The sequence below is a fragment of the Astyanax mexicanus genome, chromosome 25 (assembly GCF_023375975.1).
Source record: "Astyanax mexicanus isolate ESR-SI-001 chromosome 25, AstMex3_surface, whole genome shotgun sequence".
Classification (NCBI taxonomy): Eukaryota; Metazoa; Chordata; class Actinopteri; order Characiformes; family Acestrorhamphidae; genus Astyanax; species Astyanax mexicanus.
The window spans coordinates 10,309,136-10,326,247 of record NC_064432.1 but is presented as its reverse complement, the minus strand read 5'-3'; the positions used below and the strand labels follow the sequence as shown (position 1 = coordinate 10,326,247).

Here is a 17,112-nt window from a genome sequence, read left to right as displayed (position 1 = left end):
AGAAAATAATAGAGAGAGAGAGAGAGAGAGGGAAGTAGTGAGATGGGGAAAGGGTTAGAGAGAGAGAAAAAAGAGAGAGAGGGAGAGAATGATAGAAAGGAATAGAGAACAGAAGAAAGAGAGAGAGGGAAAGAAAAAGAGGGAGAGAGAGAGGGAAAGAAAAAGAGAGGGACAGGGAGAAGGAGAGAGAATGAGAGAGAAAGAGAATGAGAAAATGATGGAAAGAGAGAGAGCAGAAGATAGAGGGAAAGAACAAGAAAGAGAGTGGGAGGAAAACATAAAATATGAATGAAATGAAAATAAAAGAGAAGATTTTATCCTTTTTTTGTTTTCCAGACACACTTTTTGTCCAATAGTGGGTGCGGTTTTAACATTAAACACTAAATGAACCACTTCTGACACCAAACTCGCATATCGATACTAATGTTCTGAAAACTGGGGAAACCCACTTCTGACACCAATTTTGTGACTTGATATAGTATTAGAAATATTTCAAAATTTTGCGATAGCATAATATTGCAATACTTTGATATATCGATAGATTTGTAAACCCCTAATATGAGGAGTCCTTCAGTTCTCTATGACTTCTATGACCTCAGTCACCGACTTCTTTCACATTCAGTGATGGTTCTGTTTTTCTCAGCTTGTCCAGAAAAGCGTTTCCATTAGGTGGTGGCAAGAATTCTGATGTTCTGACTTTAAGAATCCATACAATGTTAGAAAACATAATATCGCAATACTTCAATATATGGATCGTTTCGTACCCCCCTAATAAGAGGATCCTTCAGTTTGGATGATATCAATGTCCTCAGTCAACCTACTTCTTTCACATTTAGTGACAGTGAAATCTGACATTCTTAAAACTGGGGAAAGGCAACTTCTGACACCAATCTCGCAAATCGATACAATGTTAGAAAACATAATATCGCAATACTTTGATATATCGATAGTTTCTTCCACCCCTAATATGAAGAGTCATTCAGTTTACTACCTACCAGTTTCCATTAGATGGTGGCAAGAATTCTGATTTTCGAAAAACTTGGGAAGCCCATATCTGACAACAATCTCGCAAATCGATACTGTGTTAGAAAACATAATATTGCAATACTTCGATATATCGATAGTTTCTTCCACCCATAATATGAAGAGTCATTCAGTTTACTACTTACCAGTTTCCATTAGGTGGTGGCAATAATTCTGATTTTCGAAGAAATGGGAAGCCCACTTCTGACACCAATCTTGAGAAGCGATACAATGTTAGAAAACATAATATCACAATACTTCGATATATCGATAGTTTCTTCCACCCCTAATATGAAGAGTCATTCAGTTTACTACTTACCAGTTTCCATTAGGTGGTGGCAATAATTCTGATTTTCGAAGAAATGGGAAGCCCACTTCTGACACCAATCTCACAAATAGATACAATGTTAGAAAACGAAATATCACAATACTCTGATATATATCGATAGTTTCGTTCTCCCCCACTGTTAAGGGTCTTTCGGTTTGCTGGATGCAGCTTAAATCTCATATATCTTATATGTGCTCATATATAGAAAATATCATTAACGTGATTGTGGAAAGCTTCATGCCAGCGTAATTTACATTGCTGAGACGGTAATAATCTCAAAGGATACGTCTGTGTGTGTGTGTTTGTGAGGTCTGTTCTGTGAGGATTTAGTGTCCTGTGGGCAATGCAGGATAGGACAAAGCAATTCAGGCTTTCAGTTCTCGTTCTCTCTCTCTCTCTCTCTCTCTCTCATGCAGTAAGTACATTTCAAGGTTACAGGCCGCGGTCATATTATTTTATAGTCAGATGAAGCTCTGCTGAAGCAGGAAGTCCTCATTTAGACACTATGGGTGGGACAATACAGTGGCGTAAAAAATAAAGTATTTGCACCCTTTTTCAGATTATCAATCTGATTATCAATCTATTATTCACAAATAAAAAAAAAAACATGGAACACTGGTGAACCTTCCCAGGAGTGACCGGTCTACCGAAATTACTCCAAAAGGGCATGAACAACTCATCCAGGAGGTCCCAAACAAAAGAACCCAAAACAACATTTATTTAAAGAACTGCAGGTCTCACTCGCCTCAGTTAAGGTCAGTGTTAATGATTCAATAATAAGATTGACTTACGTGACAAAAGTGGAACTTTTTGGGTCTGGCGTAAAACTATTAACACATCATTTGGGAAATTTTAGAACGTCATACTGAACGTAGTAAAACATGGTGGTGGTATTGTGTAGTGATGATCTGGGGCTGCTGGGTAACTTGATGTTATAAATAGATGAAAGCAGGAATTCTGCTGTTTATCAGAAAACCCTGAAGGAGAATATCTGTCCATGAGTTTGTGACCTCAAGCTGAGGAGTACTTGGGTTCTGCAGCAGGACGATGACCCAAAGCTCACAAACAAGTTCAACTCTGAATGACTTAAAAAAAAAAAAAGAGGAGGAGTGGTCTAGTCAAAGTCTTAAGATTGAGATGCTGTGGATGATCTTAAACAGGACTTTTATGCTGAAAAATCCTCAAATATGTCTGAATTAAAACAATTCTTTAAAGAAGAATGGAACAAAATTCCTCCACAGAGATGTGAAAGACTCGTTACCAATTATCAGTATCAGATTATCTCTGTCTGATATTAAAGTTTGTTTGATATTGGTTGTCTACTATGGGGCATCTCTCAATAGGATATTATCACAATATATATAATCGTATAATAACGATTATATCAGCAATACTATCATTCTATGATACTAAATATATCGTAAGACAATTCTCTATGATACTTCTACGATGCTTCTTTGTAACTAAAGAGGTTAAATTACTCCTAAATAAGCAATGGATGCATTTTTAAGGATTAATTGTTGTTAGTTTTAAAGAACTTACAACCAATATTCTTCACCACAGGTTTTTTTACCCTATTTATTTGATTATAGCGCCACCATGTGGAGTAATGAAACGAGTCGAGTCGGGGACTTATAATGAGGAATCTTACAATGAGTTTAGAGTGCTTATGTTTGTGGATTTTTACTTCCTGGACCTGGACTACACACCTCTGCGTGTAAGTAACTATAGGTTTAAATAGGATCTCCGGTGGATTTTGCGTTTTACAGAGACTCTAAGACTAGGTCAGTGGCTGAACTGCACTTATAGCAGGGTATTACACATGTTGTTACGTAACATATGCCATTGTAAAGACTGTTATTAGTGTTAAAATGTATTTATTAAAAAAACGTTGTTTCTAACTGTTGTCCCTCCCGCTGCCTCCTGGTTTTGCAGTGCTGTTAGCCAATCAGAGGCGATATGTTTGCATGTATGAATATTCATGAGCGAGAGCCGAAATCCTGTCATAAAATGAATGAAAAAATGATGGAATGAGATCTTTAAAACTTTACTTCTAAAGCACCACACAGTTTTAGGGAATGTCAGTGTGGCTTTGCTGTCGTAACGACTGGAAAAGTACAGAAAAGTCGTTTTCTAATTGTACTTTTTAATCATGGGTGTGTTGTGGGCAAAATTTTTCATTATACTGTTATTCTGCATTAATATTATTATAATATATTAATATAGGCATTTTCGTTGCCGCGCTTCTTCTTCCACAGTTTTTCAGATAGCAACACCTTATCAACCACCTAGCAACACCTTAGGAACCACCTAGAAACTGCTTAGCAACACCATAGCAACCATCATGGATACCATAGCAGTGCCTTAGCAAGCACTATGGATACCATAGCAGTGCCTTAGCAACTACCTTGCAACACCTTAACCACCACCTAGCAACCGCATAGCAACATGATAGCAAACACCACAGAGACCATAGCAATGCCTTAGTAGCTACCACAGATACTATTGCAATGCCCTATCAACCACCACAGGCATTATAGCAACATCTTAGCAACCACCTATCAACAGCTTAGCAACGCCCTAGCAACCACCATGGATACCATAGCAGTGCCTTAGCAACCACCTAGCAACACCTTAACAACCACCTAGCAACCGCTTAGCAACACCATAGTAATTACCACAGATACTATTGCAATGCCCTAGCAACCACCACAGGCATTATAGCAACACCTTAGCAACCACCTAGCAACCGCTTAGCAACACCATAACGACCACCATGGATACCATAGCAGTGCCTTAGCAACCACCTAGCAACACCTTAGCAACCACGTAGCAACATCTTAGCAACACCATAGTAATTACCACAGATACTATTGCAATGCCTTAGCAACCACCACAGGCATTATAGCAACACCTTAGCAACCACCATAGCAACCACCATGGATACCATAGCAGTGCCTTAGCAACCACCTAGCAACACCTTATCAACCACCTATCAACCGCTTAGCTACATCATAACAAACACCACAGACACCATAGCACTGCTTTAGCAACCACCTAGCAACACCTTAACAACCACCTAGCAACCGCTTAGCTACATCATAGCAATGACCATAGTGTATGGTGGGAGCCAATTTAGCTGCACAACCATCCTAGTTTAAGGCTGTTTTATTGGCATAATACACAAGAAACATCAATATTTTACACATTTTTTTGAATGGTAATGTTGTTGAGTTCACTATGACATTCGGTTCTCTTATCTTTCTCTAAATGTCCCTTCACTTTAGGCCCTAACTTAACAAAACAACACATATAATACTTATATAATACTAATAATACACTTATAATAATGCCGGAGCCACTGAAATTGCTTCAAATAAATATATATATAAAAAAAACTGGCGAGTAAACTTTGCTAACATGTTTAATGATCTTTAATTTTAATCATTTTTGGAGGCTTGAATTGCTGGGATCATACTGACCCAGAGAATAAAAGGTGACGCTGAGGTTGAGGAGAGCAGGAGGGTTACAAATGTTCTGCATTGTAGGATATGTTCAGCAGAGTTAGCAGCCTTTTAGAAAGCGCTAAAAGTTGAATACATGGTTCATTATGTGTTCCTTCATAGTCTGGGCAACTAAGAAATCTAGAAAGAGAACAGAGGACCTAGCGGAATGGAAGGAAGTGGGAGGCAGAGCATGTGTTTCCTATGAGAGTCTGCTGGCTGGTCGCAGAGCCCGGGGCTCGTTGTGTTGCTACAGCACAGATGAGCTAGTATTGAAATCTGGGCACGCTTCAGACTCAGTGGGAGGGAGAAACCAAACACAAACGGTGATCTGGGGGCACCGCAGCAAGTGCTGGCAAACAAACCCGCAGCAAACCAACACTGAGGGACCCTGTTCTCTCCGTGAGCAGTTGCAGATGTTGCTTATTCAATTCGTACGTCGATCTGTTGACGTGTTTTGCTTATTTACTCTGTCACTGTCTCTGAATAAATGTTTATCGACCTCCACAAGAGCGATAGCCTGGTACATATTTTAATCACGACCACGTGGAGCCGTTTCAGCTCACTTTGAGAGATACCGCGAGGTTCCGTTACACTTTAGAACAAGATGACAAAAGAAAAATGGCTTTTAAAAGTCTCATTCCATCGTTTTTTCATTTATTTAAAAAAATGTAGTTGTGGTCTCTAGTATTAATAAGTGCCATGTGAAAAAAGTGCTCAGGTGTTTCTGTACAACCCTGCTTTACTTCACTGGATTAGCGGTCTCTGAAGAAGAACAAGATTTCAGCTCTTGCTCTTGAATATTAATTTATGCATGCAAATATATCGCCTCTAATTGGCTAACAGCACTTGAGCAGAGAACGCCTACCTGCTGTCTCCCCCCACACAGTCAATTTTACAGCTTTAAAACTCAAAGGACAAAATGTTTTCAGTGCTAGATAACGCTAACCCCTAAACTTCACTTAACTTTACTTCACCGCGCCACTAATAACATTTCCTTTAGCTAAACTAACGCTACTAAACTCTTACCTCAGGCTTGGTGATTCGGTGCTTGGGCAGTTTCACCACGTCAAAGCCCCAGAGTCTGCTCTAGATCATAAAATACGATGCGAACGGTGCCTGCTTTGACCAGTGTTCTGTAAAGTTTAGCTACCTTGTCAAACCGTGCTTCCCTAGTGTGTATTTAAGGTCTCGGTAAAGCGCAGAATCGATTTGACTGTGGGGGGAAGAAAGCAGGTAGGCGTTCTCTGCTGGAGTTCAATCAGCCAATCAGAGGCGATATATTTGCATGTATAAATGAATATTCATGAGCAAGAGCCGAAATCCTGCCTTTCTTCAGAGACCACCAATTGAGTGAACTAAAGTAAGGTTATACAGAAACAGCGGAGTGTTTTTTTTTTTCACCAAAAAAAAAAAAAAAAAACACAAGGCATTTATTCCTACTAGAGACCACAACTAGACATTTTAAAATTAATTTAAAAAACAATAGAATGACACCTTTATGGTCAATTTGCCATTTTTTTTATTGCAAAAGTAGCCTTAGTTTTGTCTCTTAAAATGACTTAAATTTGATTTCCTGATATCTACAAATAATATCTGCTCTTATTGAATGAACAATTGCACTGATACACATCTCACACACACACACATATACGAGCACACACACGCACACACACACACACTTAGTAAAGCAGAATGGCAGGAAAATAGAAAAGGTAGGAGTCTAATGTTTTAAACTGCCGGAGGGCCAGTACGTCAACTGACCAATCAGCCATTTCATATTAAGATCCTGCTATCTCACACAGTGTATGTGTGTGTGTGTGTGTGTGTGTGTGTGTGTGTGTGTGTAAGATGCCATATGGAGCTATCAGAAATGCCAGTGTGCAGGGCTGCACTGACAGGAGAACTGTCGGAATCAATTAAGAATGTGCCCGAGCGCGAGCTAATTAGCTAACCTGACAGCAAATCAGATACAGTCGTCCATAATATCTCATAACAGCACTACACACTGTGTGTGTGTATGGGTGTGTGTGTGTGTGTGTGTTTGTGTGTTTTATGTTCATGTGCCATTTATCAGGCTGTGGTTTGTGTGTACTGGTTTGGACTGGTTTTCCTGTGTTACGTGGTTTATTTTCTACGTTGTTTTTGGACTAAACGTTTTAATCTAATCTAAAAGGCTACGTTCACACAGCAGGTAAAAGTGGCGCTAATCTGATCTAGGGCTGGACAGTAATTCGATATCGATTATTATCACGATAGAAAACATTTCAAACCCCAGAACTTACCCTATACAATACAGTTATATAGAGAGTTAGAGAGTTACATCCATCTGTTATCAAGCATAAGATGATCACCAGTTCGAATCATGGTCATGCAGCCCTGAGAGAGCACAACTGGTCTTGCTCTCTCTCTCTGGGTGGGTACAGTAGATGGCACTCTCTCTTTCCCCCTCATCATTCCAAAGGGTGATGTGAGCTGTGAGCTGCTGTATCAGAACCGAGTCGCTGAGCTTTCTTCCGAGCGTTAGCGCTGTGATGCTACTCGACAATGCTGCATCAGCATCAGTGTAAAAAAAAAGGGGACGGGGGTCTGACTTCACATGTGTCGGAGGAGGCGTGTGGTTGAACAATGAGTCAGATAAACTGTGGAGAAAAAATGGGAGGGCCTTTGGAGATTAAAACAAAAACTCCATGCAAAGCTAATTCATATCAGAATATACACTGGCGTGAAAAAGTGTTTGCCTCCTTCAACATTTCTTTATTTTTTTTGTTGCATGTTTGTCACTCTTAAATGTTTCAGATCATCAAACAAATGTAAAACTTTGTCAAAGACACACTAGTAAACATGAAATTCTGTTTTTAAATGAAGGTACACTGTGAGCACACTGTCTCTAGCCACACCCAGGCCTGATGTACACAAACAGAGTCGCCTAAGTTGTGCTTTTGCTTTTGCACACCTCAGGCGACTCTGTTTGTGGCGTGTTTGCAGAAATGGCTTCTTTCGCATCACTCTCCCATACAGCTTCTCCTTGTGCAAAGTGCGCTGTATTGTTGACCGATGCACAGTGACTCCATCTGCAGCAAGATGATGCTGCAGCTCTTTGGAGGTGGTCTGTGGATTGTCCTTGACTGTTCTCACCATTCTTCTTCTCTGCCTTTCTGATATTTTTCTTGGCCTGCCACTTCTGGGCTTAACAAGAACTGTCCCTGTGGTCTTCCATTTCCTTACTATGTTCCTCACAGTGGAAACTGACAGGTTAAATCTCTGAGACAACTTTTTGTATCCTTCCCCTGAACAACTGTGTTGAACAATCTTTGTTTTTAGATCATTTGAGAGTTGTTTTGATGAGCCCATGATGCCACTCTTCAGAGGAGATTCAAATAGGAGAACAACTTGCAATTGGCCACCTTAAATACCTTTTCTCAGGATTGGATACACCTCGCTATGAAGTTCAAAGCTCAATGAGGTTACCAAACCAATTTTGTGCTTCAGTAAATCAGTAAAAAGTAGTTAGGAGTATTCAAATCAATAAAATGATAAGGGTGCCCATACTTTTGCAACGGTCAAATTTTTGTTTAATGCATATTGCACATTTTCTGTTAGCACAATAAACCTCATTTCAATCCTGAAATATTACTGTGTCCATCAGTTATTAGATATATCAAACTGAAATGGCTGTTGCAAACACCCAAATATTTACAACTAAAAATGATTAAGATTAATAGGGGTGCCCAAACTTTTTCATATGACTGTATTCATTTTTTTTTGAGTGACAAACATGCAAAAAAAAAAAAAAATCAGAAGGAACATCAGTCAGTCAGTGACACATACTATAAATACTATAAAACACTACGCTCACACAGCCAGAGGTTATTTTTTTAGGAGATTCTAGGCTACTCAAATATATATTAAATATATCTACACTCAAATATGGAATTTCTATTCTGTAACATTACTATATACCATTCCTGCTTAAATAAATACTTAAAATTAGATATAAAATGAACAAAATGTAGATATTTGATCATATTTTGATGATACAATACTGGTTCTTTGAGCTGGATTTATCGCTGATTGTTGATAACAGATGAATGACACTGCACTGTTAGATATAATAGGTTCTTTTGTTTAATACACTTTAAGTATTATATGTGTATGTTTCTCACTCTGGTCTAAATTTTTTGAAGTTCTGAGTGATACTGAAATATCGAAAATGTGTTTAAAAATCTTGATAAATATTGTCATTGAAATATCGATCAGCCCTATGTGAAGGATCGCTTTTTAGAGCATGAGCGTCGCTTTAGGAGCGTGAACGTGTATTTATTTAGCTAATTTCTTTATTTTTGTGTTTGATTATTGTTGTAACATTGCTTTGTTTTTGTTATACTTATATTTTTAATTGTTTTATATTTTTATTTTTATATAAAATCAGGGTTTTGGTTACTGTTGCTAATTTTGTTTGTTTCTGCTGAATTTATGAAACGAATATTTATATCATGTAGCTAAAACTTTCATATTTGTATTGTTGAAGTTCTTTAAAAAAAAAAAATCTTAAAAGTAATTTTAAAAATGCCATTGTTTTTTTATATCACTAAAAAATATTGTTATTGCAAAAATACCTAAAAATATTGTAATATTATTTTAGAGCCATATTGCTCAGCTTTAGCAAACAGCCTTAAAAAACGTATTAAATCAGATTTAATTAGAAAAATGGATTATTATCTATTATTATATGCTGTATAGACATATAGTCTAAGATAGGGACTTAATTATGTGTCTCAAATGAATGCAATTAACCCTATGTTTATCTATGTGTCTCTTACTAATGATGTTTTTTTTTTATGTGCTTTCTCTTTAACGCTTTCTCTGCTCAGGAAGTAGAGGTTTGTCTGATCATGTGACCTAATTTTCTTATAATAACACACAAACACCATAGAAAAGGTCAAGAAATTGACAGTTTTATTACTGTTGTACATTTGTGTAGAACATAAATGAGAATTTGCTAACATAAATTCATATTTTATTGTATTGTTGTGCTGATTTGTGTGTTATTATGTTACAGGAGCCTGGATCATGGAACCCTGGAAAGCCATTTGATCAAGGTATGTAACACAAATAAAAAATCGAATTATATAAAAATGTAAAATTCCATGGAATGCATTTTTTATTTAGACTTTTAAAGCGATGTAGTTTTTTTATGTTTAACTGTTTAATACCCAATTGAATTGTCTGCTAATGCAATGAGCCCCACACTTTAACGTGCCTTGATGCCTTCTCAGTTTAATAACTAAAAAATGCCTCAATAACACAATACATTAGCATAAGCTATATACATTTCTAGAAAGAGTGAGAAAGAGCTAAAAATCCAAACAATTCTTAAAAAAAAAAAAAAACTGCAGCATCATCACTCTCTGATAAGACCAGACCATCACAGAAAGCTGAGGCGAACTATCGTCAGCATAAACAATAGAAGAAGAAAAAGAACAGGTTTTGAAATCCAACTCCCCTTGCCCTGCAGGTGTGTGATTCTGTATCTACTGTGACTGTAGATTAAGCCTTATTTATAAACAGAAATAAAAGGAATCTGATGGGAAAGCCATTTATTCAAGGTTTGTAATACAAATCTAATTACATTAAAAAATAAAATTCCATGAATTAATTTTATTTTAGAGTCTTAAAGTGATGTTGTTTTTTATGTTGTCATTAAAAAGTGTTTAATACCCATATATATATATATATATATATATATATATATATATATATATATATATATAGTATGTATTAAATTTTGATGTAAACAACCGCAACATGTCGCCTTACTTACAGTATAGCAATGCAGAACAAGTCAAAAGTTTGGACACACTTTAAATTTAGTGTTTTTTCATTATTTTTTAAATGTTCTCCATTGCAGACGAATACTCAAGTCTTCTAAACTATGAAGAAACAGCATACAGTATGTAATTATTTAGTAAACTTAATACTGTTAAACAAACCAGATTATATACCAGTTTTATGCTTGCCATTTTTCCCTCTTCTACCTGTTTAATCCACCTGTTTATCTCTTTAAGTATATAGAGTATTTTCTTAGGTAATATTGACTTTTTTTGCAATTCACCTGGTACAAAGATACAATCCGTGTTCAAAGTTAAAAAGATACAATTAAACGAGACACATTTGAATAGAAATAAAATCCCACTATTTTTTACTTTTTTTAATTATATTTAAATGTCTATTAAAAAATTCGGTGAATAATTATTACGTTTTTTTTTTTTTTTATCGATCCACAGACATAGTTATTAGTGTCTGACTCTTTGTAACAACAGACGAACTAAGGCAACAATCACCTGCACATTAAAGTATTATTACAAACAGACAGATCCCCCCACACACACACACTGTATACACACACACACACACACACACACTGTATACACACACACACAGTAGAACAATAGAATTAGAGAGTGCTGAGGAGATCAGGTTTGGATAAGCTGCTGAAGCCTGTGCTGGATTTCGCTAAGGCTCTTAGAGTGTGAGGTCAGAGACCATTCGAAGTGTGTGTGTGTGTGTGTGTGTGTGTGTGTTTGTGTGTGTTTGCCTCTTAGGGTTATAAAGGGAAGTAATGACATTAGAATCTCTCTCTATCTCTCTCTCTCTCTCTCTCTCTCTCTCTCACTTTACCGTCCACACTTCGGAAATAGCGTGTTTATTTATAAGCATTTCTGTCAAAAGACATAATGTGAATCTGAATTTAGTTAGGAACTAAAATTTAATTTTCCAATGACTCAACAATGCTATTCTAATCGTACATTTACCTCAGCCGTGCTTTTATAATCATATATTTACATTAGCATTCTAACAATACATTGATCTAATAATACATTTTTACCCACTAGAGATATTGTAAACATACATCTACCACAGCAGTGCTTTTCCTCATTGTAAGTTTACCACAGTATTAAATTAATATTTTTACCTCAGCAGTGCTATTCTAATTTACCTCAGCAGTCCTATTCTTATCCCGGATTTACCGTCAGCCGTGCTATTCTAATCATATATTTTTTTCCTCAGCAGTGCTATTCTTATTGTACATGTACTTCAGCAGTGCTATTCTAATCATACATTTACCTCAGCAGTGCTATTCTAATAATACATTTACTCCAGCAGTGCTGTTCAAATCATATATTTACCTCAGTAGCGCTATTCTAATATATGTATTGATTTATTTATCGATTGATTTATCTACCTCAGTGTTCTCATCACAATTTTTAGTTCAGCATTGCTATTCTAACCTAACCTCAGTAGTGCTGTTCTTGTCATGCAGTTGGTATTCTATTAATATATTTTTCTAATAATAATAATAATAATAATAATAATAATAATAATAATAATATCTAATTGTAATAAAATCTAATTGTAATCATAAATCTACCACAGCAGTGCTTTTCTTATGATAACTTTACCACAGTATTCTAAAAATATCTGTACCTCAGTAGTGCTATTTGAATCAAACATTTACCTCAGTAGTGCTATTCTAATCACACATTTACCTCAGCAGTGCTCTTTTAATTATAATTTACCTCAGCAGTGCTATTCTAATTATACATTTAACTCAGCAGGTCTATTCTAATCATGAATGTACCTCAGCAGTGCTGTTCTAATTATACATTTACTTCAGCAGTGCTATTCTAATCATACATTTACCTCAGCACTGCCGTTCTAATCATACATTTACCTCAGCAGTGCTATTCTTATCATACATGTACATCAACAGTGCTACATTTATTTATTTTTGTGTTATCTGTGTTACAGCTCTGGATCCATCCAAGGACCCCTGCTTAAAGATCAAATGTGGCCGACACAAGCAGTGTGTGGCAGAAGACTACAAAACACCTACCTGCGTTAGCCAGCGCAGGATAAGGTAACGTCTTCAACATTATTTTTAAGTCTTGACTAGAAATTGCAAGGTTTAGCCCAAAGATTTGCTTGGAGTTTACTAATAGAGAACATGCCAAACTGCTCAAATATGTAATGAACTGATCATTTATCCCTGCTTGATAGTGTAAGTCAAAGACATCAGCTGCAGAACCACACTAACCAGATTCCCCTCTATAGAGTTCACCACTCAGCCCAGTACAGTGACTCTCAGGACACTGTAACTGGATACCCCTCTTAAGATATCTGTATGATATTTTCGTATATAACTGTTAATGTGTCAAAAAGCATTAAACCGAGGGTACTAAACAAATGTACATGTTCATGAGCTCAAGCTAGCATTTTAGTGCGTCTGGGTCTTCTAGCTTGCCCCATAATAGATAGTCAATAGAAACAATAGTCTTTGTCGCTGTGCTAATTTGAATTAATTTCATGTGATATGTCACGTAAGATTTGATTCATTTTGTTTAATCTGACTAGGCAACTAGAGGTTGGACAAAATATCGTTATCATATGATATGCTGTTTGGTGATTTAGCTTCCTGATACATGTCCTGATACCGCGATAACTGTAATTCAATGTTTTCCTGATGGTGAACCCATGAACATTATTATTAGCCTAATAGGAGAAAGGCCTTCAGTTGCTTAGTTTTATAAGGGAGGGTCACCTGGAAATCAGGTTTTCAGTTAACAGCTGTGCTGAACTCATCAAGAGTTAGGAATTTCTTGTCTCTTAATGTTGATGTTTGAGATCATCAGTTGTAAAGTTGTAAAGAGGTAGAGTTGGTATACAGTGACTATCCCATAATATTTGAGTAGTGTTCTAATCAACATTATGGCAAGAACTACTTAACTAAGTAAAAAAAATGATGATGGAACTGGCCCTCATCAGGTTTGTTTAAAACTTGTTTAACAGATGCGTTTCTTCAAAGTCCTCATAGTATGACTTCAGTACTCATTTTATATATTGTAGGAAAAAAACAACACCATAGCAACGCCATAGCCACATCTACAGACACCATAGCAGCACTTTAGCAACCACCTGGCAACACCTTAGCAATACCATAGCAACACCATAGCAACCACCACAGACACCATACCAACACCTTAGCAACCACTTAGCAACACCATAGCAACCACCATGGACACCTTAGAAACACATTAGCAACCACCACAGACACCATACCCACACCTTAGCAACCACTTAGAAACATCATAGGCAACCACCATGGACACCTTAGCAATACCATAGCAACCAACAAGCAACCACTTAGCAACACCTTAGCAACCACCACAGATACCTTAGCAACACCTTAGCAATCACATAGCAACACCTTAGCAACCACTTAACAACACCATAGCAACCACCATGGACACCTTAGCAATACCTTAGCAACCAACAAGCAACCACTTAGCAACACCTTAGCAACCACCACAGACACCTTAGCAACACCATAGCAACCACCACAGACACCATACCAACACCTTAGCAACCACTTAGAAACACCATAGCAACCACCATGGACACCTTAGAACTACTTTAGCAACCAACAAGCAACCACTTAGCAACACCTTAGCAACCACCACAGACACCTTAGCAACACCTTAGCAACCACTTAGCAACACCCTAGCAGCCACCACAGATACCTTAGCAACCACTTAGCAACCACCACCGATACCTTAGCAACACCTTAGCAACCACCTAGCAACACATTAGCAACCGCTTAACAACACCTCAGCACCACCATAGCAACCACCACAGGTACCTCAGCAACACCTTAGCAACCACCTAGCAACACATTAGCAACCACTTAGCCACACCTTAGCAACCATCACAGACACCTTACCAACCACCAAGCAGCCCCTTAGCAACACCATAGCAACCAGCCACGAATCAGCACTGCAATCTCACTCGCAGTTTCTGCAGGAACTGCAATCTAATAACCACGTGGCAACACCTTAGCAACCCCTTATCAACACCATAGCAACTACCACAGATACCATAGCAACACCTTAGCAACCACTTATCAACACCATAGCAACCACCACAGATACCATAGCAACACCTTAGCAACACCATAGCAACCACCACGGACACCTTAACAATATTATAGCAACCACTTAGCAACACCCTAGCAACCACTTAACAACACCTCAGCACCACCATAGCAACCACCACAGATACCTTAGCAATACCTTAGCAACCACCTAGCAACACATTAGCAACCGCTTAGCAACACCTCAGCACCACCATAGCAACCACCACAGATACCTTAGCAACACCTTAGCAACCACCTAGCAACACATTAGCAACCGCTTAGCAACACCATAGCAACCAGCCACAAATCAGCACTGCAATTACACTCGCAGTTTCTGCAGGAACTGCAATCTAGTTACTTTTTAAAGTAACCATAGCAACACATTAGCAACCACTTAACAATACCTCAGCACCACCATAGCAACCACCACAGATACCTTAGCAACACCTTAGCAACCACCTAGCAACACATTAGCAACCGCTTAGCAACACCATAGCAACCACCACGGACATCTTACCAACCACCAAGCAACCCCTTAGCAACACCATAGCAACCAGCCACGAATCAGCACTGCAATCTCACTCGCAGTTTCTGCAGAAACTGCAATCTAGTTACTTTTTAAAGTAAGAACTTAGTGTAAAAGTGTAATAACACAAATTTAAACATGATTAAAATGCTCATTACTAGTTTACGCCCTCTATAGCTGAGGGTCACCGAGCACTCCAGTGGAGAAATGCAGAATTATTAGAATTAGAAAAACCCAAACGCCTCTGGCTCCAGCATGCTCCAGTTCCTGGACTCTTCATGCGCTGGACCAGCGATGAAATCAAGCACAAACAAAACTCATTTACTGGTTAATGATGGAGCGAGAAAGTTGCTCTGAGGCAATTAAACGGAATTGTTCTCCAAAATAAACACATTGTGTCCCGAGTCGATTCATGCATTCAGTTGAGCGACTTCCCGTGCCAAAGAGTGTGTGTGTGTGTGTGTTTGTGTGTGTGTGTGTGTGTGTGTGTGAATAAGGTGAAAACGAGGGTACAGTCTGTCCTGGTTTTTCCTCCTAAGCTCCAGTTGTCAACAGCAATTGTTGCCATGAACATGGAGACGGGAAGCGTGCTGAGTGTGAGAACGCCAAAGCCCAACAACAAGTGCCTGCAAACGATCTGATGAAAGAAAGGGACGGGAACCGAGCGAGAGAGGGAGGGAAGAAGGGCAGGAAGAGTGAGGAGGGCTGGTCAGGCTGGTCACAGTGCTGCTGTTAGCTCCATATTCTCAGCAGTGCTGTTCTAATCATTCATTTACCTCAGCAGTGCTGTTCTAATCATACAATTACCTCAGCTGTGCTACTATGCTGTGCTACTATGCCACTATACTAAAAGCTGCCGCTATGATTAGGAGATTGCCGGTTCGAATCCTTCTCATTTAGCTTGCCATCAGTTACAGGAGCCCCAAGAGAGCACAATTGGCTGCCAGCTTTCTCCCTCACTCCCTGCATTGTGTACAGCAGCTCTGTGGAATGCAGGGTGGAATGTGAAGGATCTTTGAAGAATGTAAAATCTAAAACATATTCTGGTTTCTTTATCGCTTTTTGGTTTACTAAATAAAATTCCATGTGTTTTTCTTCATAGTTAAATGAGTTTAGTTTTAATCTGCAATGCATTATTTTATATATAAAAAAAAACACTAAATTTAAACTTACATGAGGAATTAGAGTATTTTGTTTTCTTGACATTTCTGATGGACTACAGATGCGTCGAGATGCGAGATTGCGGTTGGACTCTGTCTTTTATGAAAGAGCTGCTGCTGCTGGTGATTCAGAGCCAGAGCTCCTCGTTTCCTTCTCTGATGAAAACGCAAACGTATGAGACATAAAAACAGAGGCTGGACAGACTCAGATTTCTCCAAAAACATGAGAAAAAGGATGAAAGTAAGTGAAAGAGAAAGAAAGGGGACAGGGGGGTGAAAGAGCATGTAGACGAGGCTCAGTCCTGACTGAGGATGTAGCTTTAAATCAGCTTAACTCTGCTCAGCGTCCACATCATTAAGACCAGTGATCCTCAGTGATCTGTTTCTCTCAACAGCAGCTTGATTTAGGGCGTGTCAGAGTGTCTTTGCTGTCGTAACGTCGGGAAAAGTACACCTTGTGCGGCTCAAAACACGGAAAAGGCATGCACTAATTCTCTTAATGAATCACGGGTGTGTTGTTTTGGGCGTAATGTGAAATAAACCAATCAGTGTGTCACTTGCCTCACATTCCCTTTAAGAGCCAGGTGAGCTCTGACTTT

General features: G+C 38.2%; 1 protein-coding gene across 1 annotated transcript in view; it reads left to right on the top strand.

Annotated features, from left to right (window-relative positions):
- Window positions 1-17,112, top strand: part of spock3 (SPARC (osteonectin), cwcv and kazal like domains proteoglycan 3) — a 47,695-nt gene that overhangs the window by 14,748 nt on the left and 15,835 nt on the right. The window contains exons 3-4 of the mRNA XM_022681785.2: window positions 9,917-9,956; window positions 12,667-12,775. Coding sequence (XP_022537506.1) covers window positions 9,917-9,956; window positions 12,667-12,775 — 149 coding nt within the window. The remainder of the gene's footprint in view (window positions 1-9,916; window positions 9,957-12,666; window positions 12,776-17,112) is intronic.